This window comes from Montipora capricornis, chromosome 2 (assembly GCF_036669925.1).
Source record: "Montipora capricornis isolate CH-2021 chromosome 2, ASM3666992v2, whole genome shotgun sequence".
Lineage (NCBI taxonomy): Eukaryota > Metazoa > Cnidaria > Anthozoa > Scleractinia > Acroporidae > Montipora > Montipora capricornis.
In genome coordinates, this window is record NC_090884.1 from 56,718,404 (window position 1) to 56,731,910 (window position 13,507).

Consider the following 13,507-nt stretch of genomic DNA (forward strand, 5'->3'; position numbering starts at 1 on the left):
AAGTCGGGCAAGATTTCTCTGTCATGACAACTTGCTATTGGTCTCTCAAAAGCTAGCATGATATTATTCAACAAGAAGGTTATGCCAGGCATTCAATATCTTCGCAAAGTGGCATTTCCTTTGTAAGTTGCATGCAGACTTTGAATATTAGCACTGCTTTCTCGATTTGCGTGTGTCTGTCGTCGAAGATAAATACTGTCGTTCACCCAAACAATCCACCACGCCACACTCTCACCAGTCTCCCACTTTTTTGGAGTGGGTAAATTAGCATTTCATTGCAAAATGCCGTCACTAAGAGTTCTTATATCAGCATTGTTTTCTCGATTTGCACTCGTTTGTAGTTCTGAAACATCCCCCAATGTCACACTCGTGTAAGTCTCTCGCCGTTTTTGGAGGGGACAAATTGACCAGGTATGTTGGCCTCACTATAACAGTGCAGTTTCCATCCTTAATTATTGCTACGTGCCTGTGCACCTGACATTAATGAATTGGAACAAAACCCAACCGTCTCGACTGAGCAAGCTCAGTCAGCAACATATATTTAGTGTTTGGCATACCTCTGTGTTGCCCAGATTGTAGTCTCTTTCCTCGCCTTCGCATCATCGGCTTTTGCCGCCATTTTTGGGGCTAAAGGAAAATTTATACGATTATATCTCCAAGATACCTTGTATTGTCTGGGACAAATTTGCCTCAAATCTTAAAAAAACTAAACATATACCAATTTTCAAAACTATCGAAACCTTATCTACTGTCAGAACAACATAGTTAAACATAACTTAAGCGTATATCTTTTCTCTCTTTTGCATTGTACTTTTAAAACGGCTTCTTTGTAAATAGATTCTATCTCAATTCTTTACAACTTTAAAATCTGGAGAACTGGCTAGAAAATCTTAGGATTATTTTAGCTCTAGGTTATATCAAGTACAAACAAATATTATGTTTCTTCTATTTATGTACGTAAGTTAAGCGTGAGACGCGCGGTGGCCTTATGATTAGCGCGCTCGACTCCGGATCGAGTGGTCCGGGTTTGGGCCCTGGCTGGGGGCATTGTGTTGTGTTCTTGGGCAAGACACTTTACTCTCGCTCTCACGGTGCCTCTCTCTACTCAGGTGCATTACTGAGTACTGGCGAACTTAACCCTGCGATGGCCTGGCATCCCATCCAGGGGGGAGTAGAAATACTCCTAGTCGCTTCATGCTACAGAAATCGGGATAACCTCCAGCCTAATAGGCCACTTGGCTCGTAAGCAGACTTTACCTTTTACTTAATTAAGTACAAGGCGACTAAAGGCGTAAGCCAGGTATTATCATTTCCTGTAGTTAAGGTTTAATTTTTGTTTTTTTTTTTGGAGGATACCTTTAATACGCGCGTTGGTGGCTCAGTTGGTTGCGCTGTTATGCGGGAGACCCAACACTCAGATCTTGAAATAACTGAGGAGAAGGTGCTGGATTTGTAATTTCATTTCAAGTCTTCTCGGATAAGGACTATGAACCACAGGTCCCTTCAATCAACTTTTGTTCCTAAACTCTGTGGGACGTTAAAGATCCCACACACTATGCGAAATAGAGTAGGGGATGGAGTCCCTAGTGTTGTGTCTGTCTTGTTCTCTACAGCAGAAGTGGCCGACATAGCGTGATGTCTCTAAAAAAGCTTGTCAGTGGTGTACGAAGCCACCTAAGCAGAAACAGGCATAAGTCAAAAAGGGACTTTGCTAAGTGCTGGAACGTAGATTCAGATACGAGCTTCCTTGCGCATGCTTGTGAACATGTGGGTGTATAAGCGGCACTAGGCTTTTATAGATTTTGCCCTGTTGAGAAATCAAGGAACTATTTGCTACGTTGAAGCCGGAAGATTTACCCCAGACCGGCTAACAGAAAATGTAATTGACGTTCATTTCTTTGATTGTAAATGCCCACGTAAAAGTGTAAAAGTGTGACATTAAAATGGGATACACCGTATAAAGGCTAGTTTTCAATAGCGACCTTCAGATTGCAGTACGAGGACAACTGCGTGTACGAGATCTCAGTTTTGAAAACGCGCAATTCGAAAATTTTCGTTCCCAGCACAGAAAAATCGCACTGGTACTTGTTCTCGTACCCCAGTCTGAAGGCCACTATTAAGCATAAGGCCGTCCGCTTCTTTTTCTCCGTTTACCGTCCCCCGACTGACCTATATTTTTGAGGTTTCAATCAAAAAAAGATATGAAGAAAGTAATGACTAAACTTTTAAGCGGTTATAGTAACTTCAATCCCAGGGTAAAGGTGACACTCTTCTACAGGAGAGGCTTTCTGTCCGCTTGGGATGAAAATATGTGAGCTGAACCACATTCAACTTCGTTCCCAGGGTCTCTCTTCCTTGCCTCCACCCTGGGAACGAATTTGAACCACATTAACTCTCTAACTCAGTCGTTCAGTCTACCCCTGAAACACAACTCTTTCTGCATCTTGAAAATTGTTCCTTTTCGATTGCTTCTGATATTATTTTTGCTTGTTTAGATTTTTTGAATACGACCGACTAAACACAAACTTAAAAAAACCCATCATTGTCGACGGTAAACGGAGGAAAAATACTTTTAAGGGAGAGGCCAGCAACATACAAGCTCCGTGGGGTATTGGTCATGGGTAAGGTTTAGTAGCTCAGTCAAAACGTCAGTGAAAACACACTGATTTACCTGATCTAATGCTTGTGGTGAGATCTGAAAACCAGCCTTTCTTAAGAGGAAAAACACAGTTAACCGATAACTGCAGTCCATAAAACTTAACTGTCATTTTTTCGGCTCCATTCAGGCAGTAAATTGTGGCATTACACAAAGTCACAACAAGTGGTAGTTTTAATACACATTTTCACACTTTTTTTATAAAGTTTACCAGTCTACATCATGTCGAAAAGGCACATTCCATTATTTTACAACGAACGATTTACAGCCGGAAACTGCAGGTGCTCTGGAAACAAGTCTTTTTCCTGTCGATACGAAAGCACCTGGTTGTAGCACACTTATTTGACTGTGGACTAGTACTCTGGTCACTAATTAAAAGTCAACTACACTGTTTCTTCTACAATAGTTTTCCTTTTATCTCGCGCTAACCCTTTCGATAGATTGTCGAAAGTATATTTTTACGTTTTGTGATTCCAGACTTTTAAATGTACAACTGTACGGCGCATTCTTTTGAGACCGTTTCCCGAAAAAAATGACATATCCTGTCGTTGTTTTCTTCCGAGATGACCTTTTCTCTTCTGGAAGAGGATACTCATCAAAAAAGTGAGAGAAAAACTTGAAGATCAAAGCGTCGAACACGGCTTTAAAACATACTGTCTCTTACTGAGGTATACCGCTAGACCAGGAGCTCATCAATCGGAAGGAAGCCTCTTTCTCCACTAATTCCTTGAGTTAACCGTTTCCCGAGTAAAGCTTTTTTTAGGAGCAGGTTTTTCCCGCGAAAAAGTATCATATTTCCCTTGACACTGAGATAGCTCTGTTTTGATTGGCCTTTACTCGTGACAGTGGGCGTGCTGAATCTCCCAAGGGATGCATTCCTTAAATGGAACCTCCACTAAAACAACAAAATAACTTTAAACCACAGAACATAAGGCTAACAATTAAATTTGTTCAAACTTTTTCCACTGAAAGCGTTTGTATCCGAAAGAAATAAATTTCAAAAACGCTTGTATTGGCTTTCAAATTTCCTGGGCGCCGCCATCTTGAATAATTGTGACGTGTCGGGGTTGCCTCTCTGTTCTGCCCTAACGCTCTTTGTTCTGACACAAAGAGCGTTTGTTCTGGAACATTAGGGCAACCACGACACGTCACAATCATTCAAGAAGGTGGCGCCCGGGAAATTTGAAAACCAAAACAAGGGTTTTTAAAGTTCATTTTTCTCGAATATAAACGCTTTGATTGGAAAAAGTTTGAACAGTGTTAACTGTAAACAGTATGCTCCGTGGTTTAAGTTATTTTGTTAGTGGAGGTTCCCTTTAAATAAATCTACTCGTGAGCGAAAGAGTTGACTACTAGGCCAGGGCCAAGTATGGGTGATAGAGGCTCTTCTTGATGAGCTCCTGGTTGGAGGAAAAGCCGTTGGCAGGTGCGTGACATGTTTATGGTATTTAACGTGTCTGAAGGGCTGGCGTTAATTCAACCCAGGCTCTGATGGTGTTTCTAGCCACAGCAAAGCAAGTCGTCCAAGCCGAAAAAGAAGTAATTGCTAAAACACAGATAAACCGATTATTACCTGTGTTCGTATTACAGGGTAAAACCCCCAAAAGAATGCGCCCTAAAAATGTAAACAACTCGGAATAATATTATACATGCAAACATAAAGTAATGATAATGGAGCATTCAAGATTTAATTTTAAGCTTAAAAGACTACTAAAATAAATTGGAATAGTCATTAATTATTAATTATTAATTCTCACACTATAATTAATGCAAACTACGAAATGATCAAAGATAAAGTGTATGATAGATAGACATATAGATCATCTCAGTAATGCACACATTTTGGTTAGTTCTCATCTATGATCTAATAGGGAATAGACGCAGAGCTGACGTCATCATTACAAAGTTTTAACTCTTTTCAATATAAAACAAATAAATTCCATGTTGCCGTGCGCCTCTTTAAAACTAGCTCACAAAGGATGTCAAAATGTGGTAAGAACATCAGTGACACACTCGGCTATCCCCTCTTGTGCCACATTTTTGTTCTTACAACATTTTGACGTCATCTGTGATCTACTACTGAACAAATGCACGGCAACATGGAGGTCTATTTGTTAAACAGATATTGAAACAGCGGAAAAAATCCCGTTCTTTAAGAGATAACGATCATCGCAGTTATGGAGCAACTCCGCACAAGTTGTTAATAGGGAGCGTAAGCACGCTCGTTTTTGAGACGCGGATGGCAATTGGAAGAAAACATTTCGCGTGCCAGGACAGCGATGTCTCCCAGATTTTTATAATAATCATCTCTAATGGAGAAAAAATACTTAGCAATATAAATGTAGTTGTGTAAAGACAAGTTAAAAGAGAAAACAGCTCACTACTGGTTGCAGTCCGCGTCTCAAAAGCTCCATGACACCCATAATCTCTGAAACTAGAAATATAGTTCTTAACTTCTAGGGAAGTATCTGTTTCAGTTCAAATGAGTTTTCTTTCAAATGAGAAATTTTTCCGCTCAGTGGATATCTGTAGGTTGGATTTCAGCCAAACATATCTCAGTGACCATACTATCTCGTTCCAAGAGCTTTTTATCCAACTCTCGGCGGAGGAAAACTCTGGGAACCAGGTTGCTGACCGTATTTAGCGGTTGTTGATAAAACTACTCGTACCAAGATACATGAATGGCTCAAATCCCAGCACTCGCATTTGAAATTTAACTCAGTTCTCCATCCATTCAAGGTTACTAAAATGAGTTCTAGCATTACTTAAGAGATGGGAATAGCCAGCCTCGTTCCCAGGGCTTTTCGTCGCCCAGAGTAGGGAGGGTGGGAAAAGACTGGTCTTTTCCCGCCCGCCCTACTCTAGCCGGAGAAAAGCCGTAGGAACTAGGTTGCGGAATAGCGCCACCCCTACCACAACAACGGCACAAGCCATAGGAAAAGAAGCGCCTTCGGGTTGCCCTAGACGTCTCATTTCTTGAGATCTCTCCATTTCCATTTGTACGATAATTTCCTTCCTTGAAGGTCCATACGTACTTATAAACTTCCGCGTTATTGTGTCTGTATTGAATCGGGACTCGCTTAAAATGTGGTATGGTGTCTGTATCGATTCTTGAAGTTTTGTGGCCTCTTCATATATATAAACTCTGATAGTTTCACCACGATTTTTCAAAAGCGCTCAACTTTACAGGAGCATTATTAGATCATACTATTTGATAAATGAAATCTAGGGCTTCAAAGATAATTCGTCGCTTTTTTGCGACACCTCTTTTTAGTACGGTCTCAATCAAACCATAATCATGAAGCACCTTAAGTGATAAGCCATATTACACAAGGGCACGCAATTTTCTACCATAAGGTCCGAACGTACTCGACAGTTTTTGAGCGTGAATTTGTCTATGTGCGGGCATGAATATGTTAACTCGTTTATTATGTTAAGAGTGCGAAGATCTCACTTTTCAGTAGATAATAACCTTTTTGCGGAGGCAGAGGCTGCACGGGAAGTGAAATGGAAAGTTCTCAAGAAATGCGATTTCTAAAGAAATATTTCAAAGAAATCCAATAATGATCAACTTCAGATGCAGCAACGAATGATCACCGCGGTCGAGGGAGCCTGCTCCGCGGTATGGACTCAAACTCTGTTCAACTTCACAGTCATAATTATTTTGCAGTAAAAAAGAAGACGATGAGAAAAAGAGTTAGGTTTAAGACTTGAAAAAGCTGAGAAAGCGATGTTTTCCCAGGCAGGCTGCTGGGAAGAGGCTCCGAGAATCCTCAATGACTTACAGACTTAAATAAATTTAGCGGGGAGGATAAATGTCTGTAAACCGAGAGATGTATCACGTAACTAATTACGGTTCTATCTTCATAGAGATGGTTACTAAGACAACATTAGCAGCCGCTCGGAGAGACAATACGCACACCCACACACGTACACATTCACACACGTGCACTCACATGCACTAAACGTACACGCACACATCCACACGCAGAATCCCTCTAGATGTCGTAATTAACTTAGTTCATACCTCCTCCTCCTTCTTCTTCTTCTTCTTCTTCTTCTTCTTCCAAGACTGTCAGCAGGCTGAAGGAGAGATAAAATACACGCGCACGCTTACCCACACGCACCCCTCACACACATACACACGCGCGCGCGCGCATACACACATGCAGCACATCCCTGTCCACGTCTTGATCTTAGGTTATGCAAAAGTTGTTGGAAACTTTTAGAAAACTTTCACTATTTTCGGCACCATTTTTCCATGCCGAATTAAAAATATAGACCAAATTAAAATGTTTTCCCTGCATGCAGATAGCCAACCTCGTACCGATCTAGGCTTAGCTACATAATTCCGGAATTTTTTTTGGAATTTAAGACATCAAAAAGAATTTTAGAAAAAAATGACAATTTCGAGAATTTTAGAGCAATTTGAACTTTCTCCTGACATGCAGGAAAATTTTCACGGGCAAAAACGTTGAGAAAACCTTTTTTTGTATTCCAACCTACCAAGAGAGGGGTCAGTCCGTTCATATCCATTCCTTATCAGCGGTTATTCACCAAAAGGGGTCCTACAGTGCATCTAAGCAGCGGTCTCTCAACGTAGTTTCGGAATACGGATCTTTGCTTGATAGCAAATATGCATATCGCAAACTTTGCACTATAAGAAACGAAATTTATAAGAATTTTCGGGAATTTTAGAGAGTTTTTGGAGAATTTTAGACATTTCCAAAAGAATTTTAGAGCTTTCGTTTGGGAAATTCCGGAAAAAAATTTAGACAAATTTTCGGGAATTATGTAGCTAAGCCTACGCCGATCAAGACTAAAAGAACAATTAAGGCTAATTTCTTTAAAAAAATCACTTTTCAAGTTATTTTATGTATTAATTTTGACTATTAAGCCTTAATGGTATCCAACGAAAAGAAGAAAATGTTATAACTCGCTCAAGCCCAAGAGGCAAGTTGAGTAACGAAAGAATGGTTGCACCTCTTTCTTACGTGGGCTTAGGTATAATAAAAAAATTGTTATATCAAGTAACAAGAATAAGAAAAACTAGATCTAGAGTGCAACAAATTTACAATTAAAAGACGTTTACTGTAAAAAAACGTTTAGTTTCTTTAGCAGCTTTCTTAGGAGAGCGCCCTTTCAAGATCATGGATTGTCGGCGAACCCTTACATGGTCTGTGCACGGTTCCTTTGGCCAACACTCACAGGATGCTTCCTGTAGCGTTTTTTAAGAAATTTCATCACCAGTGTTTTCATTGTCGTCAATCGGGCCTAGATTTATGTTAATAAGCAAAAACATTCAGGTCAATCAATGATTCACTTCTTCAATATACCTTTTCATCTCTGTAATATTTCTTTAGCCTGGCTCATTCGTCCGACAGCAAAATAATATGAATCTCATAATTCAAATCTACCACGCCTTGTGAATGGCCAGTCGTTTGCGCTCTGCCAGCTGAGGCAATAAACCTTTGCCTCCTGAGCGGTTCACTCATACTTTTTACTCTGTCTAACGCAAGACGATTTTACAAGTCAACATTGGAAACTAGGGTAAAAAATGAAGCCCGCTGCCTTTTCATACAAGCAGAAAAAAACAGTGCAGTGAACTTGTCTCACTTGCAATTACATGTTTGTGAAACTGGGGCAGCGCAAACGTTTGGGAACACTTCTTACACGCCTCCACACACGGTTAAAGTCAAATCCAATATAACGCAAGTCCCGCCGCAATCTTGGACACAGACGTCTACTGCGCCTGCGTAGCTTCATTCGATCATCGTTTCCATTTGCCATTGTTTCTGTATCACACGTGTAAATTAGACACATCTGTATCATTGTGTCTGGTAGCTTGGGCTTATCAGGCAACAAACTATTTCCCTAGCTTATTTCAGGCAGGAAAATTTGTGTCAGTTCCATTGCAGGGATCGTGTCTTACTCTCTGGCCTGCTATGTAGGGTTCACTACACGAATTACGAAAGTTATACGACGAATACTATAAATTAATTACTACTAAATTATTACCATGACTCTCTTGGACCAATGACAAGTCAAAGTACTTTGAAAGTGGCAAAATATTGGCAGAATAGGTTGCTACTGTGTAGTTACAAATATTACTTACTGTCGCTGTCTGCCGCAGTTTTGTTTTTCATTTGTCCTTCCTTAAGACACAATAACATTTTGTAACTATTTCAAGTATCCACGGTTTTGTGATAACACTGACAATCGGAAGTTTTTTGTTACACAGGCTAGAGGGAAAAGCCGCTGTTTATTATACTTGCCTCTTCCGTCTCCGAATATTTATTTTCCTGTTCCTCATCCTGCAAGCAGATTAAGTGGTGTGAAATAATGAACGAGCTTTTAATTGTGCAAAAACAGAGTAGAGCCTCAATTAGGAGAATGATTTTCCTTTTTTTTGGGATAGTCACTCAAGTCAGTCTAACCTTATAGCTCGTCAATCTTGTGGGAAGCTCTGGACTATCTCAGTTTTAATTATACCACAACTGCTTTAGTTTCAAATTAACGTGGCTTCCAAATGCTATCGCCATATACCTACCCCGTCCGTCTTTAATAACTTGTCTCCCTGTTCCTCATCCTGCAAGCAGATTAAGTGGTGTGAAACAATGAACGAGCTTTTAATTCTGCAAAAATAGAGTTGAACTTCAATTAGGAGAATAGTTTTCCTTTTTTTGGCATTGTCACTCAAGTCAGTCTAACCTTATTGCTCGTCAATCTTGTGGGAAGCTCTGGACTATCTCAGTTTTAATTATACCAAAGCTGCTTTAGTTTCAAATTAACGCGGTTTCGAAATGCTATGGCGATATACCTACCGCCGCCGTCTTCAAATATTTCTTTACCTGTTCCTTATCCTGTTCCATTGTATCCGTACTAGACGCTCCAAGAAGCGTAAACAGGGATGCCTGTAGTGCGTTTTACACAAAAACAGAAGGCACTGAATTAGGTGGTATTGAAGTAAAGCGTTCCAGTTGATGTTTCAAGTGGGGGTCATTAAGACCATTCGAGGGGTCACACAGATGTCATGCCAGCAGAGGCCCTTCGCTCACACGTTCGCACGTTGAATTATTTTGTATGTCCTGACCCATTTTGAGGTCTTTTATTTGTTTAAGCTTTGGTAATAAATTCAGTTTAAAGATAACAAAACACGCTCTGGAGTATAATTCAATCGTTTCTTCTTTAAATAAATGGTCTGCAAAAGAACCAACTGTAAATTGCTCTGATGGACGTTTTCCTGTATGTCATGCATGTCTTGCTGTTGCACTGAGCAAACGTTTTTTGCACACACTAAGGAATGGCTGAAGATGTTGTTTCCGCTTCACAATTCCTCTTGTTTTCAGTCTAATCTGATGCTAGGTCAACACATTTTTTGGCTTTACGTTTGCACCAAAAAGTACCTTAAAAGCCGGGGGTTAACAGTCAACGACAAGCCAAAAGACAGATGAAGAAAAATATAACATAGTTCTTATATATAATTGTGAATGGAATTATCATCCAAAGATTAATGACAATCGATCGTAAAAACACTAAAATTTCTGCAGTTTCTGACTTTTATGAATCAGGGGAAAGGTCATGATTTTCTGTCAAAAGGAAGAAATCGATCACATGCTAGGCAACCATAAAGGTGAACAGGATCACCTTGTGTCAACTTCGCCAATAAAGAGGAAACTGCGTTAACTCGAAGGTTTAATAAAACGACGACATGAAGCAATTACGAGCACGTGGAACAGACCAGCGGACGAGCCTGCGCAGCGCTAACAACCGCTGAGTACAATGTAAATAACGTAGTGGCGTGGTTGCCTCCTAGCAGTCTCCCTAGCACCTAGGCACGGAAGTAAACTGAATATGCGTGCAAAGTAAACGACTAAATATAGGAACGTATAGAGGCTGAACTAGAACAACAACACTGAAAGCGAAGCTGAAACTAAACTGGTATACGCACAACGGGTGCAGTCCCTGGTCCTTTAGATTTGTCCTTCTAAATGTAGCGAGTAAAATAAAATCACCACAGTAAGGTGAAAGGGCACGGACTAGTGTTACTAGAAAGAACGCAAAAACCGAGCACACTACTTTAACTCCCAGTCCTGATTTTGCCAAAACGGGGCGCTTCGATGACGGCCAGACGTCCTGGGAGGAACGACAGCAGCAGACTATGGTGGAGCACGTGAAAGAACCGAACAGTCTAGAGAAGAGGCTGGGGTTCAGGGTGGTGGGACAATGGCTGCAGGTACTGGAGGAAGTTCCTAAACGGGGTCAACATCGTGCACGGGTTGCGGAACCGGGGGTTGTTCACAGGCGAGAGTCTGAGTAACCACTGGAGAAGGTGCAGGGACAGTGGAATGCCTTGGTGGTAGACTAACGGGGTCGGGGTCATCATCAGAGTCAAATGGGGAAGGCTTGAGAAGGCCACAAATGGGGCCCTGCGGGGACAGAGCGAAAACTGTCGGAGCCACTGGATAACATTCAGACATAGGCACCAAGTAGAGTTTGCTGCGAAACTGGGAGGTGGTGAACTTCCGGAGCTCGCAATAGAGGTCCTCACGAACGCAGAGGTATTTCTCACGGGCTTTCAATTTGTCTCGGTAACCTTTCAAGAAAACCAAGTCAGAGACGGCATCTGAGGGTCGGTTGGTACGGCCACGAGCCTTAGACTTTGCACTGGATGCGTGATTCTGCTGGCGGGAGTAATTCTGACTAAGGATGAGTTGTCTGTCAACTATGGGAAGCTGTTCGCCAGCTAGCTGGTCGCGTTGAGTCCAGACCTCCCGCGCCGAGAGGCCATCATGCCGGATGCGGGAGTTTGTGTTTGCCGTGGCTAGGGCGAGAGTGACGTCAGACACAGGTCCTCCCTCAGGGGACAAGTTGAGGAGCTCTAAACCAAGCTCCTCATCGGCACGCTTTGCGACGGGATTCTTGTTTGGATTCTTGACCCTGCCGATCTCCAAGGTAATTCCGTGGGAGAGGAGGATTGGGTCGGAGGCAAATGCATAGAAACCAGGGGCAGGATCGACACGGACTGTCACACCGCCATCGTGTAAGGAACGCAGCTGGGAATATAAGATTACGAGGGCGTTGCGGAGATCCTAATGTTTCTCACTCTTGACAAGGGTGGTTAAAGAATACGAGGAGACAGTCTCTCTTAGTACGAGGATTAATTGTCGGTGACGTCGGGAAACATCAGCAGTGAATGAGACGCCAATGGACCGAGGAGCTTCTACGCTTGACTGGGGCTGAAAGTGTTTAGGGATTGATTTCAAGGACTCACAGATGTGACAGGAGGAAGATACAAGGTTGATGGCTTTGTCAACATCTAGAGCGAAGAAGTATCGGCTGAAGAGACGCTTTGTTTGATACTTTGACGGGTGGCTAAACCGGATGTGAAGAGCTGTTAATAGGCCGTCTAAGACGGAGCGAGGGACAACCAGGCGCTCACGAGGGGGTTGGAAGGGTTGATGGTCTCGCACAACGAGAAGGCCGTCAGTGGCGATTACGACATCCTTAAGGTAGCGTTTCACATCAATAATTTTGGTGGCCTTCTTAGAGGGTCGGGTACCTTGGCTAAGGTTCTAGTGTGTCCTCCGGAGGTGAGGGCACTCCAGCTGGGTAGCCTGCCAGGCAGCATGGCTAGTGAAGTGACAGAGCCTTGAAGGACATCACTAACAGAGAGGCTGCGAACAACGGAATCCTCGAGTTCGACGATGAATTTGCAAATTTGGCAACTAGAGTCCAAACATTCCTTTGGGTTACGGCTTGCAAAATCGGAGGGTAGGTTCTCAACTTCGGCGATATGACGTATGTGGACAGAATAGCGGCTGACTGTTGACAGGAAGGTGGTGACCCTTAAGCTGCTGAGAATTCTCCTCTCTTTAGCTTTTCGTAAGCTTGAACACAAGGTCTGCTGTCGGTGAGGACCTCGGTTGTGTGAGGGGATTGAATGATATAGGGGTCAAAATGTCTAATTGCCGCGCCAATAGCCAAGGCTTCAATCTCACAGGGAAACCAAGTCACTTGATGCTTACGAAGCTTGGCGCTGAAGAGCCCAGCTAAGAGCAGCGAGCCATTTAGGTGTACGTAAAGTGTGGCTGAGATGCCTCTATTCTTGACGGAGCCGTCAGTCACTATCCATAAGGCGTCTTGAGGCTGGGGGATGGTGATGGTTCGGTTGTCTACCAATGCACGTTGGGCGGTTTTGAAGGCTAGCAGTAATTCATCGCACCACACAATTTTGTCTCTGGATTCTTTCCCTGCAGTGGCTTGGTCGAGGGGATCAAGCAGCTCCGCAAATCTGGGAAGCACTCGGCTAAGAACCTTGTAAGCTCCGACAAAGGAGCGGAGGCCTTGCACTAGGGAGGAAGGCGCGACCGAGGATAGTGCGGCCAATTTGTCGGGGCTAGCTTGCAGGGTGCCATTAGACCACACCCAGGCTAGTACGACGGCCTTTCTTGGGCAGATGATAGTTTTGGCTGCGGATAAGCGAAGATTGTTCTTTTGGAGTAGAGCAAGAACTCTTCTCCAATTGTTGAGGACCTCAATGGGGCTGTTTTCCCCAACGTACAGGTCGTCAGCAATTTTGGCAACACAGCCCTCTTGAATGAGGTCTCCCAAAACTCGGGACATCAGTTCTTCAAGGCAAGTTTCGGACCCAGGCATACCCATGGCAGAAGTAAAGTAAAAAAGTGAAGTGGTGCATTTATATAGCGCCCTTATCACAACGTCTCAAAGGCGCTTTAAAATGATCAATTTACCCCCTGCGGACTGGAAGCATATACGGGCGCAAATTGCAGCCGCGTCTAAGCAGTCCATGCATGCTGGTACTCATTTTACCGACCTCGGAAGGATGGA

At 42.7% G+C, this 13,507-nt stretch overlaps 1 protein-coding gene across 12 annotated transcripts in view; it reads right to left on the reverse strand.

Annotated features, from left to right (window-relative positions):
- Positions 1 to 2,812: 2,812 nt before the first annotated feature.
- Positions 2,813 to 13,507, reverse strand: part of LOC138028303 (short transient receptor potential channel 5-like) — a 43,738-nt gene continuing 33,043 nt past the window's right edge. For 2 of the 12 annotated variants that reach the window (XR_011127642.1, XR_011127618.1), the window contains 3 exons: positions 9,508 to 9,570; positions 9,207 to 9,291; positions 2,813 to 8,970 (listed from right to left, as the gene is read on the reverse strand). Coding sequence is in view for 3 of the 12 variants with exons in the window: in XM_068875790.1 (XP_068731891.1) it covers positions 6,673 to 6,739; positions 7,830 to 7,930; positions 8,932 to 8,970; positions 9,207 to 9,245; positions 9,508 to 9,570 (309 nt within the window). In the remaining 9 variants the exon portion in view is untranslated. The remainder of the gene's footprint in view (positions 8,971 to 9,206; positions 9,292 to 9,507; positions 9,571 to 13,507) is intronic. The other 10 variants (XR_011127640.1, XM_068875790.1, XM_068875817.1 and 7 more) reach the window with 10 other exon arrangements.